At 54.4% G+C, this 19,715-nt stretch overlaps 7 protein-coding genes across 7 annotated transcripts; 4 read left to right on the top strand and 3 right to left on the bottom strand.

Moving 5' to 3' along the window:
• Positions 1–1,173: 1,173 nt before the first annotated feature.
• On the top strand, positions 1,174–3,015 carry CTHT_0057880 (putative bifunctional purine biosynthesis protein; the record flags this gene model as incomplete). The annotated part of the gene is made up of 2 exons (XM_006696045.1): positions 1,174–2,799; positions 2,860–3,015. 2 exons carry the CDS (start codon positions 1,174–1,176, stop codon positions 3,013–3,015), a joined length of 1,782 nt encoding a protein of 593 aa, XP_006696108.1.
• Positions 3,016–3,549: 534 nt separating this feature from the next.
• CTHT_0057890 (uncharacterized protein) lies at positions 3,550–5,065 on the top strand (the record flags this gene model as incomplete). Its single annotated transcript, XM_006696046.1, has 2 exons — positions 3,550–3,822; positions 4,109–5,065. The coding sequence occupies 2 exons, from the start codon at positions 3,550–3,552 to the stop codon at positions 5,063–5,065; spliced, it is 1,230 nt and encodes a 409-aa protein (XP_006696109.1).
• Positions 5,066–5,440: 375 nt separating this feature from the next.
• Positions 5,441–7,129, bottom strand: CTHT_0057900 (uncharacterized protein; the record flags this gene model as incomplete). Its single annotated transcript, XM_006696047.1, has 4 exons — positions 5,441–6,002; positions 6,344–6,863; positions 6,930–6,999; positions 7,079–7,129. The coding sequence occupies 4 exons, from the start codon at positions 7,127–7,129 to the stop codon at positions 5,441–5,443; spliced, it is 1,203 nt and encodes a 400-aa protein (XP_006696110.1).
• A 1,141-nt stretch (positions 7,130–8,270) lies between these two features.
• On the top strand, positions 8,271–9,398 carry CTHT_0057910 (alpha-1,6- mannosyltransferase-like protein; the record flags this gene model as incomplete). The annotated part of the gene is made up of 1 exon (XM_006696048.1): positions 8,271–9,398. The coding sequence occupies one exon, from the start codon at positions 8,271–8,273 to the stop codon at positions 9,396–9,398; it is 1,128 nt and encodes a 375-aa protein (XP_006696111.1).
• Positions 9,399–10,299: 901 nt separating this feature from the next.
• Positions 10,300–10,892, bottom strand: CTHT_0057920 (putative ubiquitin protein; the record flags this gene model as incomplete). Its single annotated transcript, XM_006696049.1, has 2 exons — positions 10,300–10,619; positions 10,709–10,892. The coding sequence occupies 2 exons, from the start codon at positions 10,890–10,892 to the stop codon at positions 10,300–10,302; spliced, it is 504 nt and encodes a 167-aa protein (XP_006696112.1).
• A 1,131-nt stretch (positions 10,893–12,023) lies between these two features.
• CTHT_0057930 (uncharacterized protein) lies at positions 12,024–14,813 on the bottom strand (the record flags this gene model as incomplete). Its single annotated transcript, XM_006696050.1, has 1 exon — positions 12,024–14,813. One exon carries the CDS (start codon positions 14,811–14,813, stop codon positions 12,024–12,026), a length of 2,790 nt encoding a protein of 929 aa, XP_006696113.1.
• Positions 14,814–18,828: 4,015 nt separating this feature from the next.
• Positions 18,829–19,321, top strand: CTHT_0057940 (uncharacterized protein; the record flags this gene model as incomplete). Its single annotated transcript, XM_006696051.1, has 3 exons — positions 18,829–18,913; positions 18,971–19,116; positions 19,181–19,321. 3 exons carry the CDS (start codon positions 18,829–18,831, stop codon positions 19,319–19,321), a joined length of 372 nt encoding a protein of 123 aa, XP_006696114.1.
• Positions 19,322–19,715: the final 394 nt, after the last annotated feature.

The following is a 19,715-nucleotide window of genomic DNA, read 5'->3' on the forward strand; positions in this document are numbered from 1 at the left end:
CGCCTGTTCAACTCAGGTTTCTCGACATCACTTTTTTTTTATACCTTCCACAGCATCAAGGAAGAGGTCCAAAAATTGTAGAAAAAAATTGGTAGCGTCTCTTTGAGTAGCGTGTCATCCTTAGTGCAGGGGCCATGCTAATCTTCTCTGTATCGTTTCAACTGCAGGTACTGTTAGCATTTCGCATAGCGCAACGCTAGACCATTGGGCCAAACTTACATTGACCAAATGCCCCGAAGGGCACTTGGTCTCCTTGATCAGCTGGCTTATAAAGACCAGTGCGTCGGCACCCACCTCCCACAGTTGGCAACACTTGGCTGCCCCGCGCTTCGATAAACACAGTAAGGAAAAAAAAAAAAGAGAGCAAAATCCAACAACACAGCAAGAACAGACAACAGATGCTGCCGTTTTCTCAGCCACTTTCTACGGGTAAAAGGGGCTGCCTTCACATGCGGGAAAACGGACGCAAATTTTGAACGGAATGCGATGGTCAGTTTCTGTCTCACAATCGCGAGAAGGGTCAGGCCCTTCTTATAGGGCCCCCTGGCCAATGTGGGGTGTTTGGTGCGTCAATTATGGGGCACATTTTGAGGCCCTAGGGAGCAACTGTGGCTTTCTGAGCCCTGAGATTGCGGGGCAAAGATACCCGATCGCGGTGATGGCTCGATAGCTCGAGAAACTTTGATCATTGCTTGTAACCGAGGGGCAGAGGGGCTGGTCGGGCGGGCTGCCCCTCCATCCATTGGCGGCGGCCCATTGGTAGCCTGGTGATAGGGAAGTCACGGTGACGGAAGGCGCTGCCGAGCTCAATATTTTGTGCAGTGCCCCTCCAAGAAGTTGGAAGAAGACCTGTCTTCCTTTTTTTCCCCCCCCTCTCTTCTCTAAAGGTCAATTCCTTTCCAACCTAAAAAAATTTCTGCCTCGTGTGATCTTCATCTCCAACGATCCGCGGCCTGCAGTGCTCGACGGGGCTTTCGTCAAGTTGCTGATTGGCAGTCCTGTCTCTCCATCCTCTGAAGTCGTGGGTATCCATGCTCTGAGAAGGTCTGAATCTCTAGGAGCAACTCGCTGACATTGAACCCCCCCCCATTTACCCCTCCAGCTCGCCCAGCTCTAGGTTCTTAGCTTGCCCTGCGAGCATCATTGCAGTGACCAAACATCACACAAATCACCATGGCCGACCAGCGTATTGCCATCATCTCGGTCTACGACAAGACCGGCCTTCTGGACCTGGCCAAGGGCCTCGTCAAGAACAATGTCCGCATCCTCGCCTCGGGCGGCACCGCCAGGATGATCCGCGAGTCTGGATTCCCTGTTGAGGACATTTCTGCCATCACCAAGGCCCCCGAGATGCTGGCTGGCCGCGTCAAGACCCTCCATCCTGACGTGCACGCCGGTATCCTGGCCCGCAACCTGGCCTCGGACGAGAAGGATCTCGCCGAGCAGAACATCAACAAGGTCGACTATGTCATTTGCAACTTGTATCCTTTCAAGGAGACCGTCGCTAAGGTCAATGTCACCATCCCGGAGGCCGTTGAGGAGATCGATATTGGCGGTGTCACTCTCATTCGGGCTGCTGCCAAGAACCACGCTCGCGTCGTCATCCTCAGCGACCCCAAGGACTATCCTGAGTTCCTGAAGGAGCTGGAAGCCGGCGAGATCAGGGAGGAGAGCCGCAAGCGTTATGCCCTTAAGGCCTTCGAACACACCGCTGACTACGACGCCGCTATTTCCGACTTCTTCCGCAAGCAGTATGCCGGCGACGGCCTTCAGTACCTCCCTCTTCGCTATGGTACCAACCCCCACCAGAAGCCTGCTTCGGCCTTCATTGCCGAGGGTCAGCTGCCGTTTAAGGTCCTGTGCGGCTCCCCTGGCTACATCAACCTCCTCGATGCCCTTAACAGCTGGCCCCTTGTTAAGGAGCTCAAGAAGGCTCTCGGCAAGCCCGCTGCGGCTAGCTTCAAGCATGTCTCGCCCGCTGGCGCTGCTATCGGTCTCCCCCTGACTGCCGAGGAGCGCAAAGTCTACATGGTCGACGACATTCCCGGCATCGAGACCTCGGCCCTGGCTCAGGCCTATGCTCGCGCTCGTGGTGCTGATCGCATGAGCAGCTTCGGCGACATGATCGCTCTCAGCGACATTGTCGACGTCCCCACCGCCAGCATCATCTCCAAGGAGGTGTCTGACGGTGTCATCTCTCCTGGCTACGAGCCCGAGGCTCTCGAGATCCTTAAGAAGAAGAAGGGCGGCAAGTACCTGGTCCTTCAAATGGATCCTGAGTACGAGCCCGGTAAGACCGAGACTCGTACCGTCTATGGTGTCACCCTTCAGCAGGGTCGCAACGACTACGAGATCACTCCGGAGACTTTCAAGAACGTCATCGTTCCCAAGAACTCGACCCTGCCCGAAAGCGCTCTTCGCGACCTGACTGTCGCCACCATCGCCGTCAAGTATACTCAGTCCAACTCGGTGTGCTACGCCACTAGGGGACAGGTTGTCGGCCTGGGCGCTGGTCAGCAGTCCCGCATTCACTGCACTCGTCTGGCCGGTGACAAGGCCGACAACTGGTGGCTGCGCTTCCACCCCCGTGTTCTGGGCATCAAGTGGAAGAAGGGCACCAAGCGCCCCGACAAGAGCAACGCCATCGACCTGCTCGTCAGCGGCCAGCTCCCTAAGTCGGGTCCGGAACGCGAGTCGTTCGAGGCTCTGTTTGAGGAGGTCCCTGCCGCCTTCACCGAGGAAGAGAAGACTGAGTGGCTCTCCAAGCTCACTGACGTCGTCGTTTCCTCTGACGCCTTCGTAGGTTTTTTTCCTCTACATATCCAATAGGTTTCACTTTGAGACTAACTAAGCATACAGTTCCCCTTCACTGACAATGTCTACCGCGCTTCCCGCACCGGAGTCAAGTACATTGCCGCCCCGCTGGGCAGCCAGAATGACGTTCCCGTTATCGAGACGGCTGAGAAGCTCGGCATCACCTTCGTCGAACAGAACATCCGCCTCTTCCATCACTAAGAGCAAAACAAATAAAAATCTGAGATACCCAACGATTTTACCTCTGATGATTTAGAGGTTTATGTACAGTATGCGGATTATAGGCGAGATAGGCCTTGATATTGAGACGAACTACTATCATGGTGGCAATCTGAGAGGGTAGGCAGGCTGGGATGGAAAATTGAAAAAAAAAAAAAAGAAAAAAGAAAAAAAAGAAAAGTTCAACACTTGCTAGATAGGTAGGAATGGGATGGATCTTTTCTTTCAACGTTCTTAGCGTGCTCGACTCTTAAAACGTTTGCCAAAGCAGTGATGTGTTGTTGGTGCCCTTTGTATCTTTGTAAATTCAGAGGGCAATGTATGTAATTTTACGGCAGTTTTAGTGTACTACACTGGCCGTATCGTAATATTCATTTAGCCAAGCTCCGGTAGTGGGGCTTCCAAGATCCTATCAACGTCATTCCGTCGCGTTCCTGTTGGCGACCGCAGCCCCAGGAAGCTTTCCACGATCAACTCACGATCGCCATCTGCGGTAGCAATCGGCGCCGAATCAAGATGGCCGAAGCAGAAGAGTGGCCCCTCCCGATCAATCCGGACGAGTTCGATAAGGACGAGCGCATTTCGTTCTCGAAGCTCGACAACAAGTATATTGCTGTGCAAGATGACGGCACCGAGTACGAGTTCGACGAGGCTCAGAAGCGCTGGGTGCCTATCGACTACGCGGACGACGACTTGAACGAAGGCGGAATACCCAACTTCGATAGCGAAGCTCAGCAACCCGCTCCTCAAGGAACGAAGAGGAAACTAGATGATTGGGACGACCGTGAGGTAAGCTGCGCGCACACATTGCTACTACTCTCCTGTCCGTCTTTCGTATGCAAGCGTCGGCCGTCACACATGCCACCGTTCATGCCTCTTCCCACAATCACCATACCTTAACCCAGCATCATGAAAGAAATATACCATCCGAGAAAAAGAAAAATATATATATATATATATATATATATATATATATATATATCAAAGACTTCAGTCCCGCGCGGTTACGAGGCGAGATCCCCGGAGAGAGACTGACCAGCGGCTTTGATGTCATTCTGTCTTGGTGCACCAACAGGACAACAACAGCAAAAACAGCAACAGCAATAATGGGTACAATAACAACACCACCAACAACAACAAAGGCCGTCCTTCCAAGAACCCCAAGCGCACCAACCAGCGCGGTCCGCCGCAGCCAAAACAAAACACAGCCGTGTACGTAACCGGCCTGCCGCTCGACGCGACCGTCGACGAGGTCGCCGAGCTCTTCTCGCGCAAGTGCGGCGTCATCGCCGAGGAGATTGACTCCGGCCGGCCGCGCATCAAGATGTACACAGACAGCGAAGGCAAATTCAAGGGTGACGCGCTTGTGGTGTTCTTCAAACCCGAGAGTGTGCACATGGCAATCATGTTGCTGGATGATACCGAGTTTCGGTTGACGGGGGACCCGAATGCGCCGCGCATGCGGGTCATGGAGGCCGATTCGAGTTATAAGAAGGTTAAGTATGATACTGCCGGGGATGGGGAGGGCGCAGACGGTAAGCCGGCGTCACAGGCGCAGGCACAAGCGCCGCCTCGCCGCTCCGAGCAGGAGAAGGCCAAAATCATCCGCAAGACGCAGAAACTAGCCTCCAAGCTGGCAGACTGGTCAGACGACGAGTCCCACGCGGCCAAGACCCTTCAGCCCCCCAAGAAGTGGGAGCGCGTGGTCATCCTGCGCAACATGTTCACTTTGGAAGAACTGCGGGACGACCCGACGGCCATCCTCGACATCAAGGAGGATGTGCGCGAGGAGTGTGAGAAGTTGGGTCCGGTCACCAACGTCGTGCTGTATGATCTGGAGGAAGAGGGTATCGTGACCGTCAAGTTTAAGACGCGCGAAGCGGCCGAGGAGTGTCTGAGGCTTATGCATGGGAGGGCGTTTGGCGGGCGGATTATCGAGGCCTACTTTGCTACGGGGAGAGAGCGGTTTAGGAAGAGTAAGGGGGATGTGAAGGAGGAGGGAAAGAAGGATGAGTCCGAGGACGAGGATTGAGTGTGGGGAGAGATAATACACTTTTGCACGAAGCGTTGAGCTCTTTCCCCTGAGCTTATCTGGTCGGATCGGTCATGACCATGATTTCTTAACCCCCTTGATAGTTCCACAGATAGCATGGCGTCAAATAACTAGCTCATCCTCGTATACGTTTTTTTTTCTTTCAGTCCTGGAGGGTCAGTGACCAGATGGGTCTCTATTCATGGTCTAGCTTTTGTTAAATCATGTATGCGATCCCATTATCAAAGTTGCCCGGCCATGGTTTTTTTTTTTTGGTATCCCTCGGGTGGCACATAGACTTAAGAGATTTCGACGCAAGCTATCATATACACCCTACGGAACGGAACGGAAACTTTCCCAGCGAACCTTTTGCCATCAATCCTTCTTCTGCTGCTGCACCGTCTTCTTCACACCCTCCACAAACGCCTCAACCGCAGCCCCCCCACCAAGCGGCACAGTCCCGCCCCTCACAAGCCCGCCATTCTCAACCTCGATGCCCAGCGCCTCCGCAATGGTCGGCAGTCCACCATCACGCAGCGCTTGTGTCAGGCTAGCCAGGCTCTGGCTGAACTGGGGACTACGCAGTACCTTTTTGAGAAGTGCACGCTTCTGTGCGGAGCTCATGGCCTGCTTGGCCGCCTCGACGGCCTCGGTCGACGGCTCGGCCTCGATCGAGTCGGCTGTTGTGGCAGTCTCGCCCTGCTGGGAGAGGACGATGATGGTTGGAGGGAGGTAGCTTAGCAGGTTGTCGACATACTCGTCGGAGGCGGAGTCGAGCATGGGGATGGTGGTTGCGGGCTCGAGGAGATCGGTCAGGAGCGGGAAGTCTCGGCCGTTGGCGGCTGCGCCGAGAAGACCGCCTGTGGCGCCTTGGGCTTGCTGGAGGGAGCGAAGGAAGTTCTGCACCACGGTGGCTGCGTCATTGGCGGTGGTCGCCCTACAGAGCCAAGGAGGGTTAGCATCTGGGCTGGAAATGTGGAATGTGTGTCCAAACGATTGGAAGGGATAATAATAATAATATGCTTTGATTGATCTTCCCGCCAGCTGTTGTTCCTCGGCGGGGCTATGGGATAGAGAAGTACATGGAAGTTCTCAAGCCTGCCCGTTGGATATGCGCCAGACCCAATTCACTCCATGACCCATAATGCGAGGATAGCTGACCCGTCAAATGATGCTAGTTTCTTAGGGAACCAAAACAAGAAGAGTCCAAAATAAAAAAAAAAAAGGTATCGTGTTGTGTATGTTGGTGTAGTAGTAGCGGGAGAAGAGAATACCTACGCTCGCGCCCCATCTGCTCCTCCTTCTCTGGCATCCTCGCCCTCCGACCTGAAATCACCCCCCGTGGCGCCGGGCCCAGCGCCGCCAGCACCGCCCCGGTGACTTGGATCACCGTGCCCCTCAATATCCTCCATCGTTTCGTCGTCGTCGGCATCGCGGCGACGAGGCCCGCTGCCGCTGTCGTCGGTATTGTTCTGGACGGAAGCCAGCTCGCGGTTCACATTAACCTCCTCGCCCTGCAGCAGACGGTCGACAATCTCGCCAATCTTGCGGTCGCGCGGGCTGAGCCATGCCGGATCGCCGCTGCGGGCCTGCGGCTTCGACTGCAGCCAGAAGAGGTATCTCTGAGAGGAGGAGGAAAACTTGAGCACAAAGATGCGGCCGTTGGTCTTGGACGAGGGGTGGCTCGGCGTGCGCGTGTCGTAGGGCACGAAGTGGCCGTCGGTCGGCACCATGACGAGGTCCAGCTCGGGCTGGTCCAGCGGCACCGACCTGGGCCTCCAGCAGAAGTGAACTAGGTCTGCGGGGAAGATTGGTCAGCGCTTGGGCATGTTTGGAGGGGCACGCGATGAATTGATTGCTGTACCATCTTCCGAGTAGAGGTATATGTAGCCGGGAGTCGGCTTCGGCTTGACCTTGTAAGGCTTGGACGATTGCTGGAATTTTGTGTCAGCAGGACCGCTGCCTGGAAGCGAGTTTGGTGTGAGATCTGCGATGAAGACGAGGGGCACTCACGTCGACTTCGCAAAGCCCGGCCTTGAAGGTGATGATGGGTGTTATTGACATGGTTGCAGCTTGCGCGGTGCTCAGCGACTACTGTGGAGCGCTGAGGACTGTGATGCGAGAGGAGTAAGGGAAGTGCAGTGTGGGCGATCAAGAGGCGGTAGAGTTTGGTGTTGTGTCGTGGAATGGGAGCTTCTGGTTGAATTGAGGTTGTCCAGCCTGATGAAAGTGGGCGCGATGATGCTGCCGTTGCTGTTCTTGCAAGGCTTCCTGCTGTGACGTGGGCAGCTGGCCGTGACACAGTGTATAGACTGTGTTCTGCCCGTGCCCCCCGGGGGCTTTTGCCGCTGCCGGAACTTGGCTCAATCCATGGCTCTCTGGTTCCAGCTACCAGGAAACGGGGGATATTGTCCTGCAGAAAGATCTCGATCATTGTTACTGTTCCAATACATCAAATATGGGCGTCAAGCAGCGGGTTTCGATCTGTGTGTCTGCTGTGCATCGGAAAGCCGCAAGTCATTTTTATTGAGTTAATGGACGGTTCGATGGAAAGCCAGACACTGTGTAGCAACTGCAGGGTCTGGCCCCCTGCACAGATCTCAGCAGTCCCAGGCTGGTAGCCGGACCCTCCCTCCCCTGGATTCTTGGATACCTGGCTCTGGGCCTGGGGGGTTATCAACTTTCTTGGGGGGTGTTTTAGCGTTCCGCAGTAGTCCCCCTGTCCCCAGTACCCAATTCTGAATTCCAGCCAAATGCCAAATCTCCAATCACGACGTCCCCAGGGGCTTCGCAACAACAACTTCCAGCTTGTCCTCTTCCTTGTGATTCGGCCTCTTCTACCTACCGCTGTGTAATCTTTTTGCATTTTTACTTCTCTTCAGGTCCGAAATTTGGCATTTCCACCGGCCAACCCACTGCCTGGTTGCTCTCCCTCTCTCAGCGTGCCATCATCTCCGTCTGCTTTTTTTGTTTGCCACGTCTAGCCTGTCCTTTTCGAGACTTTACCGTCGACCGTTCCTTCAAACTCTCGCCCTTCCTTGCGTCCTGCGTGCGAACGCCTTACCCTGAGCCCGAGAGCCACCTTACAAGTCCCTCGCGCAACAACGGCGACTCGCGACTCGACCACGATACCCTCTTCCCCGTTCCGGACGATCACCTCTATGTTTCGCATCTCCTGCTAGATTACCAGAGATAATCAGGTCCCATGGCGCGCTCCATGGGCGCCGTTCGTCTTAAGAAGGCGAACCCATCTACTCTCGCCATCGGCACGCTCATTTGTGTCATTATCCTGTGGTTCCTTGTGGGCTCATCGGGCCCCGATTTCTCTGCGTCTCGGAAGGCTGCCGCCGCCTCTCATCCCCTCTCGCCGCCGACATTCCCGTTCCGCAAGTCCAGGTCGGGCAGCTTTAAGAAACCACCACCGATTGCTCACTACAACCTCAACAATGTCACGACGACGCCTCATCCAGCGGAGAACCGTGAGAACGTTCTCATCCTGACGCCCATGACCCGCTTCTACCAGGAGTACTGGGACAACCTGTTGCGCCTGAGCTACCCCCACGAGCTGATCACCCTGGGCTTCATTCTGCCGAAAACTAAGGAGGGTAACCAGGCGACGGCTGCCCTGCAGAAGCAGGTCACCAAGACCCAGAAATACGGGCCGGAAAAGGACCGCTTCAAGAGCATCATCATCTTGCGCCAGGACTTCGACCCGCCTCTTGCCTCGCAGGCCGAGGCCGAGCGCCACAAGCTGGAGAACCAGAAGATACGTCGGGCTGCCATGGCAAAGGCCCGGAACTCCCTCCTGTTCACCACCCTCGGGCCCTTGACGTCCTGGGTCCTCTGGCTGGACGCCGATGTGATCGAGACCCCTCCAACCCTGATCCAGGACTTGGCGCGTACCAACGAATCCATCATTGTGCCCAACTGCTTCCAGCGCTTCTGGAATCCGGAGAAGAATGCCATGGACGAACGCCCTTACGACTTCAACAACTGGCAGGACAGCGACACGGCCCTGGAGATGGCCAAGAAGATGGGTCCCGACGACATCCTACTCGAGGGCTACAAGGAGCTGCCCACTTACCGTACCCTGATGGCCTACCTGTACGATCCGGCCAAGTATCGCTTCGAGACGATCCCTCTTGATGGCGTGGGTGGTACCACGCTCCTGGTCAAGGCCGCTGTCCATCGCGACGGGGCTATGTTCCCTGCTTTCCCGTTCTACCATCTCATTGAGACGGAGGGCTTCGCAAAGATGGCGAAACGCCTGGGTTGGCAGCCAGTTGGCATGCCTCACTACAAGGTTGGTTATGCAACGGTCGCTCGGGCTTGAGGAAACAGCGCGCTGACTAGGGTTACAGGTCTATCACTACAATGAGTGATCATCCCAAGCTGGGAGATTCGGTTGATTTATCGGCACATTGCCAGTTGTCAACTACCTCTGTGTGATGACTAGCAACATGTGTGTTCTGTCTGCTGTTGGGCAACATGGCACCTCTATCGTGCCTCAGGAATTCAGATCCCACGGCTGACCTCACGGATACCACCACATAGCCCTTCTTGAGTAAACTGTGGAGCACATCGGATATGGATCGGATCGGAGATATGGAGTAAAAGTCTTGTTGTGCCGCCGGAGGAGTTGCACGATGCCTGTATGTCGTTACACGGGGCTGAGCATGGTAGAAAGCAAAAGAGGGGAAGGGAGGCAGCCGATCAGGAATGTTATGCATCCTTTGCATGGAATGGAGAGGAAAGAAAATCATGGTATTGTCCAGCATCTTTCTGGCGGTCGCCTAGACCAGGTTGGAAGGCGTAATCATGACTTTTTTTTTTTTTTGAGACCAATGTCGAATACATATTGGGCATAGAAAAAGGTTTGGCCTGATAATAATTTAACTCACGCAATATGCCATCAATATTCTGTCTTAATAGAGGGTTTATGAGTGTGTTAGAGTGAAGTCGGTATTATATATATACGAACGGTTTGTTCCTTCTGTGATATACCAACATCATCATACTCTGTGAGCTCGTCCAAAAGTCCTCCATCCATGCCTTCTTGTGTAGCTCCGCCAGTCTATGTACGTCGTCATTAAAGATGGATATCTCGTAAATAGCATCCCAAATCAATCCGCGCCGGCCCGATTGATATCAGGCCATCTTCCAACAAACGCTTGTTATAAACCCAAAAAATGAAAGTCAAGCTCCCCCAAACTCTAAACCCTCCTAACAGAATTTTACTTCCCCTCATACCTCTCCTCATCCACCCACAACTCAACCAGCCTCCTGGCAGCAATAGTATCCCCATCCCGCAACAGCGCCGCAACGTCCACATTCAAAGGCGAGTCGATCCCGGGTGTCGACAACAGCATCCGGATGGCGCGTACACACTCGAGTATGCTATAAGCCGGCGTCCACGCGTCCTTGAGCAGGTCGAGACAGATCTCGCCCGTCTGCAAGTTAACATTGGCGTGCACGATGGGCGTCACGAACTTGATGGTCGGTGGGTGCAGAGGGTAGGTCGGAGGGATGGTGATGCGGAGGAGCCAGCGGCCGTCTATTTATCGCAGCGTTAGCATACCTTCTTGGAAAGCCATATAGGATCAAGGACTGGAGGGAAACAAAGAGAGAGGAAGGGAAACGTACTATCATAACCGTACCCAACCCCTTTTCCATTAATAACGGCTTCCCACTCCAACAGCTCGTCGTCGTTTACGGGGCCCAGCCTCTCGATGCCCTCCTCAGTCAGGGACTCGACGTTGGTCCAGGTGTCGAGTTCTTTCATGAGGCGGCGCATCGCGCCACGGGAGGTAGCGGCGGCGGATGCCATGGCTGTCGTCAACGGGTCTTTTGTTTACTATTGCTGTTGTTGTTGTGTGCGTTCTCTGCGCCTCGGACGACGGTTTGTTTGGAGCTAGGTAGACCGGCTATGCCGTAGCAGCCTCAGACGCTCGAAAAAAAAAATAAATAAATAAAACCGTTTGCGATCTTGGCTAATGGGACAAAGAGCGATGTTCTGACGTGTGATCACAGCAAACACAAGGGAATCTTTGTTGCTCGGCGTGATAGGTCGGGATTCGGCGGATGTTTCAAACAGCAAGCAGCGATTCGACTCCACTATTAGTTTGGGGCATAGAGGACAGAAATGCAGGAGTAAAGAAAGAACGTCGATGTCCAGATAGCAAGATGAGCTGTCGAAAACTCAACAAGCGTGTTGGCGAAAGATGGTTAATAGAAGATGCATAAAGAACAAGGTTTAAGAGCCATCGCGATATAAGGCGCGTCCTTGTTCCTGGGACTGTGGCTCTGAGCCGAGGTTGGTTTAGCGTGGCCCGTCCACTCTCAGTGGCTGACGACAGCCAGCACAGCAAGCAGACAAGACCACCCTACCACCAGAGACCACCAAACCAGGGGACATCACGGGGGTCACCCAAGAACCCATCTACGAAAGACCGTGAGGGCAAAGCAAAGAACTGCTAAATTGCACATGCCGAGTCAGATTCATCTCCGGTAAAGCTACCTACCTAACCACCTACGTACCCACACAACACCCGGCATGGCATACAACATGTAACATGTAACATGTACCTACAATGATATGTTCAGAAGCAAAATCATCGCCACCCGAGAATCATATATCCCGTCCTATCAACTGTCCTTCCTATTCTCTCCACCCGCCATCCATCCATCCTGTCACCCATCCTGCCATCACGATAAACATTGGGCACACGTTGTAGCATGAGATTTCCGTCCGTAATCTCATAAAAAAACCTCGCTCTCCATGCTGTGCCATCAAATAAACGCCATGAAAACCCCCGAAAATAATCCCCATCCCCCAATAGTAGTCCTACACATACATCACCCCAAAACTCCGTTTCGTCAGCCCATTGCTGTGAAATCAAGAACGGTTTGGCTCCCGTCAGTGATGGTAAAAGTTGTATCATGGACCAAGGTCGGCCGTTTATCCCTCCTTGTGATGATGGGACTCCTTCGACCTCCAGAACTGCATCATCCGGCTAAGCCGCTTAGCTTTGCTGATCTTGCTCTTCTTCTTGTTGTTCTCTTCCGGCTCGCTGTCCAACGTAACCTCCAGCGACAGCTTGCTCCGCTCGCCGTGCGAACTACTGACCAGCCGGCTCAGGCTTGCCAGGCTCGAACGACGGCGCCCAAAGGCAGTCGCGGTAAACGACGCAGGCCTCGGCTGGTCCTTCAGTGGCGGATGTCTCGCTTGTGGGTGCTGCGGGAAGAGGCTGTCGCGAGTCATAGTCGATTGACTGCTAGTCAAAGACGGAATATCGTCGACTGAGATTCGGACTTCAGGGCCCGGCTCGCCCAGCAGCAGCGACTGGAAGTCGCCGTCTGTGATTGATGACGGCGCTGTAGAAATGCACTGAGCGTCGTACGACATTGGCGACCGCGGTGATGGAAATGGTGATTGTGACGTTGACCAAGGGCTGACCGGACCCAGGGAAGGCGTGGGCAAGTCGAGGGGGCTGACCTCGACAGGCCCAAGGTCCTTGGGCCGGAAGACGTGGCGAGGAGAAGGAGTCGCAGAGGCAGACTTGTCGTGCGCCAAAGACGGGGTAGACGGAGTCGCGGAATAGAAATGGCCTGGTTCGACCATAATCACATCCTCAGAGCTCAGGATTCTGGGCTGCTCGAAAGACGGCTCGCGCGACTTGGCAGGAGCGTCGGTAGGTAGGGACGCAGTGCTGCTCGAGGGCATACCATCGTGGTGGACCTGCTCAGCAGCCGTGTCCTCCTGAGTGGGGGTTAAAAGCTCCGACTTCGTTGTGGTCTCAGGCGCAGTAGTAGGCTGCTTGACTGAGTTGGCCTTAGAGTCTTCTTCCTCCTCTTCCTCATCCTCCTCAAACACATCAGCCATGGTAGAACTGCTACCGAAGCGCGGAAAGCCAAACCGATCTTCCCAAGGAGCCAGCTCTGGAGCACTCTCGGCACGCCGGTGATAATAGTGCATTCCCGGACCAGAGAACCGGCTCATGCCGGCAGCGCTGTGCAGTGCCTTCCTGTAGCGTCCCCCGGCCGCCCGCTGGGCCGCTTCCCACTCAGGGTTCCGTGGGAGAGGGGTGTTGAACGGGCCCAAAGCAGCATCCAAGTCGATCATGGGATAGGAGGAGTCGTCATCGGAGGTTGTGGAAGGCTTGGGGAATGTCCACGTCTCCCAGCTAACGCCTTCTGTAGCCTGAGAAGGCGGGCAAGTCGGGGATGGAGCTTCAGGCTCCGGGAACATGTCTGCTATATCCTCGAACTCAGCCGGACGAAGCGGCGGTGGAGTAGGAGCCCTCCTCTTGGGCTTGCCGTGATGCTTGCCCTTTCGGGACAGGATAGACCCGGCCCAATTCTTGACCTTCTTTGGCTTCTTGGTTTTCTTCTTCTTGTCCGCCGCTTTGCTGGAAGCTTGGCTTTCATTGGGCTCATCAGCCTCACCGTTAGGAGCACGCTCCAAAGACTTGCGTTCCTCAGCATCGAGGTTCAAGTCGGAAATACGTGGGCTCTCGATCTTGGAGCGAGTAGGCGAGCCTGTGGCAGAATCGCGGCCAAAGAGTGACCACTTCTTCGAGGCCCGTGTTGGGCTCGGAGTAGCTGGGCCGGAGGGGAATGCTGGCGGAATAGAGCCAAGGAGAGGAATTGACCCCCTGCGGCGAGCAGGAGGAGGGACGTCCTGTTCCTGTGAGGTTTGAGACCGCTCAAGAATGGCGCCTGCCGTGCTGGGTCGGCTCTCCGTGACCGACGGATAGTTGGGGCCTGAAGTATGGTTCACCTCCATAATGGAGGAGATGCTGCCCGAAACAGAATGCCCCGGACGTGCAGTTACAGTGCTAGAAGTGTCGGTAGAGACTATAGACACCGGCCTCGGGATGTATTCCAGGGTATCTGAAAAGCCGACTCTGTTACGTGTCGCAGGTTTGGCGGGCTGTGTCTCTGGCTCAGGAGCAAGAGCAAATTCCTCCTTCTGGATGCTGGAACTAGCCTCCGTCTCTGGCACGGAAACAGTGGGTGCAGCCTCGACCGGCTTCGCTTCAGGCGACATACTCAGGCCCGACTGTCCCTTAGGGACCACTGGGCTCGAAGGAGAGCTCCCTCCCTGAACATTGCGGTTGGAGGGCGGCACGATAATTGATGAAAGATCGTGGCTAGAAATCGCAGCTGACCTCCGATGGGCATGGCCTCTGCGAGGACGCGTTGGCTGGAGCATCGGCGAGGCCGTGCCGCTCTCAGACTTTGTCGGACTCGAACCGTTGGTCAAAACTGTGATGGCCTCCCCATCGCGAATGCTTCCGCCTACAAATTCACTGCCACCACGACGATGCCCAAGACCATGTGGACGGGTCGGAATCAACCGCGGTGAGCTCTGTGCAGATGGCGACTCTGGAGGGCTGAGGAACATCTTGTCGGCGCTTGGAGGATCCGGCAAGGAAGCACCAGGGTTGAATGAAAAGGCCGGAAGAGGAGGGGGGCGCGAAGCGGGCTTTCCATTGTCCACTTCAACTCTCGGAAAAGCGTCGCGCGGCTCAATAGCAGATCGAGGACGTCTAGCTGTTGTCCGGGGGAACGTTGTCGAGGAAGAAGAAAGAGGCCGAGGCGGGAACACAAACGGAGGATTCGGAGGAGGAGGATTCGATCTTGGCACAACTTGCGGAAGGGAGCGTGGAACTTGGGAAGCCGCCTCAGCAGGAAGCCGAAGAGTTGCGTCGTGCTCGTGGACGGGAGACGGCGGCTCAATCATCATGTTGGGGCCAAGTGTAGTTGCCATTTTTCCAAAGCCGCTCGGCGGCACCAGACTGAATGACAACTTAGAGCGTGAATAACATGGAGGTGTGAATGTTGGTAATCAAGAAGGGGCCTCCTGGCGCAGAGATGCGAGGGAGTTCCGCGACTCTGTAGCCAGGATAAGTGAGAGTAAGAAGTAGTTGCAATTGTGGTTATGGCTATAGTTGTTATGATTCTTGGCTCAGCCGTTCAGAAGAATTAAATGATTAAAGTCAATGGGCAACCTGGGAGCTGTTGTGCTCGCGCCAGTTAGTAACAACGTCCGAGCAACCCGAGGGCATTCTGGAACAGCGATAAGCACCGATAAAGAAACAGCTCAAAAAAGGACTATCGCGCCCACAGCAATGCTGTGCAGCATGCAACGGGGGCGAGATCCAGAGACGGCGAGATCAAACGCACCATGAGTTGGGCCAGGTAGAGTTGGACGCGGCTGCAAGGCAATCGATTCAGTTCGAGACAGCAGACAGCAGCGGCGGCGGCAGCAACAAACACCTGGGGAAGGACAGGAACGGGAATTAGGGTGAGCTGTGCGGATTTCGAGACGACGACACAAAGATAAAGCCGGAGAAGATCAATCAAAGGAGCGGACGGCCAAAGCCAGCGCAAATCTGAGATTTGCTGCCGGGATTGAACCAAGTTTGTCGGACGGGCGACAAACTGACGACACGATCGGGTCGGGGTGGTGAAGGAGAGGATGTGGATGATGAGGGAGAATGATAGACGGGGGTTGTGGAAGGTTGAAAGAGGAAGTGGAAAAGAGAGATGGGACGGTGGACCGGGCACACAGCACAACCTGAAGTGCCCTGTGCTAGCTGGCCTGGAAGCGAAAGCCGGGGCAGGGAAACTCGGGTGGGGGCTTTCGGAACTGGGCACTGGGCATTGGCACGCTGGTAAAAAGGGCCAAGCCCAGGAACAGGAACAAGTGCGGGCGCGCTGAGAGCTAGAGTCCTGGAAGGAATGCAGACTGTGTGGAGCAACTGCTCACACAGTGCTGCCCTCCATCCACTCCGGTGTGGTCACAGATCAAAGGTGGGTCAGGGGAACCCGCCACTTATCCTTATCGGGCAGCCAGGCACAAGCAGGGGAACTTGAACACAGGGGTCAAAGAGGGACCAGAAGCGATCGCGATCTGTCGCCCCAGGCCCCGTTTCTTGTGCTGTTGCGACAGGATCTATGCCCGCCAAGAGCCGAGGAACAGTAGCAGCAATTGCCAGAGCACAGCCGAGTTCGATATGAAAGCCTCAATGACCACAAGGCTGTTGTTGATTGTATCAATCTACGCTACCTTACATCAAACCCAGCAGTGCCGCACGCCGCTCGTGGGCAAAATTACCGATGCTACTCCACAGTAACATCGGAGGGCTCTTGTAGCGAGGAATGGCTTGCGCGGACAGCCACAAGAAATGGGCAATTTTGAGGGCAATTTCATTCTCCGCCAGCGATATTGATATTTGCTCTTCCCTTCTTCATGCTCTTTTACCATTGCTGCTGGGCGCACCCTGTCTCTGTCCCACAGCCTCGCTGGCGATCCCGGCCTTTGGCTCCTCCCAACGTCATCCTCTCCTGGGATCTGTTGACATCCTCCAGACTGTGATTTCGTCCACGCCGACAACAGTAATTTCGTATCCCGGATGCAGGAGTACCTAGGCGGTGTTTTGCGCCTCGTTGACTGGTCCGTCAAGTACCCCTCTATTGCCCGATCTATGTTTCCTGCGGCAGGGCCATCGAACCCGCGCCCAGATCCAGGCTAGCTGAATCTGGGCATAGTGGAGAGCCAAGACCGCTCATCTGGGGGTTGCAACGCACAGCGCCATCGCTTCCATCGCTCCTCTCTCGCTCACTCGCTCACACTGTGCGTTCCTGGCCTTGTGTGTGAGCGAGGGCGAGAGCGACCACCCTTGTAGCCTTGGCCTTGCTCTTCCGCTTCTGTTGACGGCGACGACAGTGATTAACCGTTGTGGGACGCTGTGGTTGCGATAAGAGCAGGGAGTGCTACAGTGCCACAATATATCCGGTAGTCGGCAAATCTATCATCTGGCCAATTTGCTGCCATCCGTCAATCTTATGATCATTATCGGTTTCTGTCAAATCAATCTTTCTCAGATTCAAGATGCGCAAAAATGCAGTCGATCCGGGTTCTGGAGTGTTTCCAGGCAGCCTTCGACAAGTCTTGGACTGGTCTTGGGTTTCGTCGCTTCTGCAGCCGACTCCCCTGGACCTGCAGCTGACCTGCCGTTACGGTAGTGAAATCGATCAGATCCGTCCAATGTGTGCTCTCGACAGCCGCCCAACCAGGGTGTGCACGGACGACTTTGCATGAGACTACGGCCATCAAGCCAGCTCGAAGCCAGCCATCGTGCCGGGCGGTCAAACGGGAACGATCAACTCGGCTCCTTTGCGCACTTTGCGGATGGCTCTATTTGCCAGGGCAACTCCAACAGTTGTTTCTATAAGAAGCAATCCGTTCTAATTGAAGATACAGCAAAAAGTTACGGTGAAGCTCTCTTAAGAAACGCCGCAACTATCTCCTGATGGCGAGACTCGAACGGCGGCGACGGCCGACTGGAAGCTGATGGAGAGGTCTGGCAGCGGTGGCAGAAGACTGGTATCCATCCATGCCAGTGCCCGGGTTTAGTTGCCGGCTGGTCCGCGACAGGTTATGGCTGGTTAACTTTCAGTTCACCCATTTGTGCAAGCAGATTGGAATCAGGACATGCTTGGCCCATACCTAAACCGCTTTCCCTGGACTTTCACACTGGGCAGGTCGGAGCTTGAATGCTGTCAGTTACCAGAGTGGTTACCTTCCAACAATGATCGCCAGGAACCCTCATCGGCCTCGGCAAGATAAACTTCCCACGGCGCATCGGAGCATCCGGAACCTTAGCGGCAGTTATCCGACCGTTGGCAGTGTGAATTACAGTGCAGGCAGAGTGGAGCGGCCAGTAATGAAGTAAAAGTTGAACCCCGTGGGAGCGGACAAGCCATGCGCCGAGGTTTGGCAGGATACTAATTGACTGACCTACTGGATTTTCACCAAATATGTATAGAAAAGGCCATGCAAATATGAAATGTCTCCCCAAACACGAGTAGGCAGAAATCTAAGTTGTAAAGGAAAACCTACAGGTACTGTATGCAGAAAGGGGACAACAGGTCACCTGGTGCTGTGCGGTCGAGAAACCCTCAGTTGGATCATTAGGCTTTGTACTTTGGCCTCGAGTAGTCGTCTCGCATGTTCGATGAAGTCTACCTCCTTGCCTGTTTTCTTTTGCATCTTTTACTAACCAGGAATCTGTTCAATAAAGACTTAGTATCAATGAACACCTAGACGGTATAGCTGCTGCCTTTGCTTCTCGATCGCTAAGTTGAAATTGGCGCAACATCTCGTCACTTGATGACGAATTTCCGCACTCATTACCCCCATGTATTGAGATTAAGCACTTAACAGAGATGTCAAGGATTAAATATCCCGCTCTTCTTTCATATATTGACCGTGTGGTCTAGATCAACCAACTACTGGGTAACTCCTCTGTGTGGAAAATGACAGCTAGTTGCGAGTGTTTCATAGAGATTGCTTACTTGACCTCAATTAAGCCTTATACTACCGGCTCGTTCGATCGCATAAACCATTGAGTTCACCTCAAGTCTGGAGCGATGGTCAAACCACTGGACGCATCGGAAAATTACGCGCTTCTGCCACGTGGATGAGAGCTTTTCCATCTTTCGATCGGTTTAGGAGGACGAACGGTTGTGGTAGGGTGGGGTTCGGTGTCCATGCAGCCGCAGCTGATTGCCTGGGCTCCCGGAGCTTGGAGGTTGCCCCGCCAAGACCGGAGATCCATGCAGAATTCTGCCGCCCAAATTTTCCATCCTTTCCAACGGAAAGTTCACCGCTTTCACTTGATCACAACCTCTCGGGCAGCCCGCAATCGTAAACAGCGACGACCTGGCTCGAGTTTAATTGCTCTCACATCATTATGAATATGTCTGAGACACAAGTTAACATCACTGCCGCGCCGGCGCCCGCGACGACGAAAAAGAACCTAGGAATGCGGAAGAACGGTATGCGCTGTCCGGATATTTGCGACCATCGAGCTTTCTGACATGTTGGGAATCCAGGTCAAGTATGGCTTCCCGCCAAAAAGGCCTTCCGTCCAACGAAGGGCCTTACATCATGGGAGCTTCGAGTGAAGAAACGCCAGGAGCAAGCCGCTATGAAGGCGAAGGAGAGGGAGATGAAGGAAGAAAAGGAAGCTGAGCGACAGGTATGCGTTGACTCCGAGTCCTCGGAGATACGAACTAGGTCGGCTAATGCGTTTACCTGAACAGAAAAGGATTCAAGCCATAAAAGAAAGGAGGAAGAAGAAGGAGGAAAAGGAACGTTACGAGCAGCTGGCCGCCAAGATGCATAAGAAGAGGCTGGAGAGGCTAAAGCGCAAGGAGAAGCGCAACAAGCTTCTCAACTCTTAAAGTTAGCCAGATACCGTCTCTACTCACCAGATTGGCCTACTACTGTGGATCCAATATTGGATTTGCGAGTGTCTAACCGGTCTGAGGACTTGCACACGGTCGACGACTGCGCAGATTTCAGGGTTGTGAACAACTCTAAAACAGGGGATTGGTTTCCTAATATCCAAGGGAGCGAGCCACGCAGCGGGAGGACTGATAGCAGCGCAGATGGTCTTGTGACCTAGATTCTATCTGTGCAGACTGCATCTCATACTGTGGTAAGGCCAATTCTTGATCCACAGTAGCAAAGCAATCTGGTGAGTAGAGACGGTATGATACAGTCTACCAGCTTGGTGCTATGCACTCCAAGGCTCTTCACATGGCAGCTGATCAGATATCTCCTGGGCACAGAGTC

Source organism: Thermochaetoides thermophila (assembly GCF_000221225.1).
Source record: "Thermochaetoides thermophila DSM 1495 unplaced genomic scaffold scf7180000011820, whole genome shotgun sequence".
In the NCBI taxonomy this organism is placed as follows: Eukaryota; Fungi; Ascomycota; class Sordariomycetes; order Sordariales; family Chaetomiaceae; genus Thermochaetoides; species Thermochaetoides thermophila.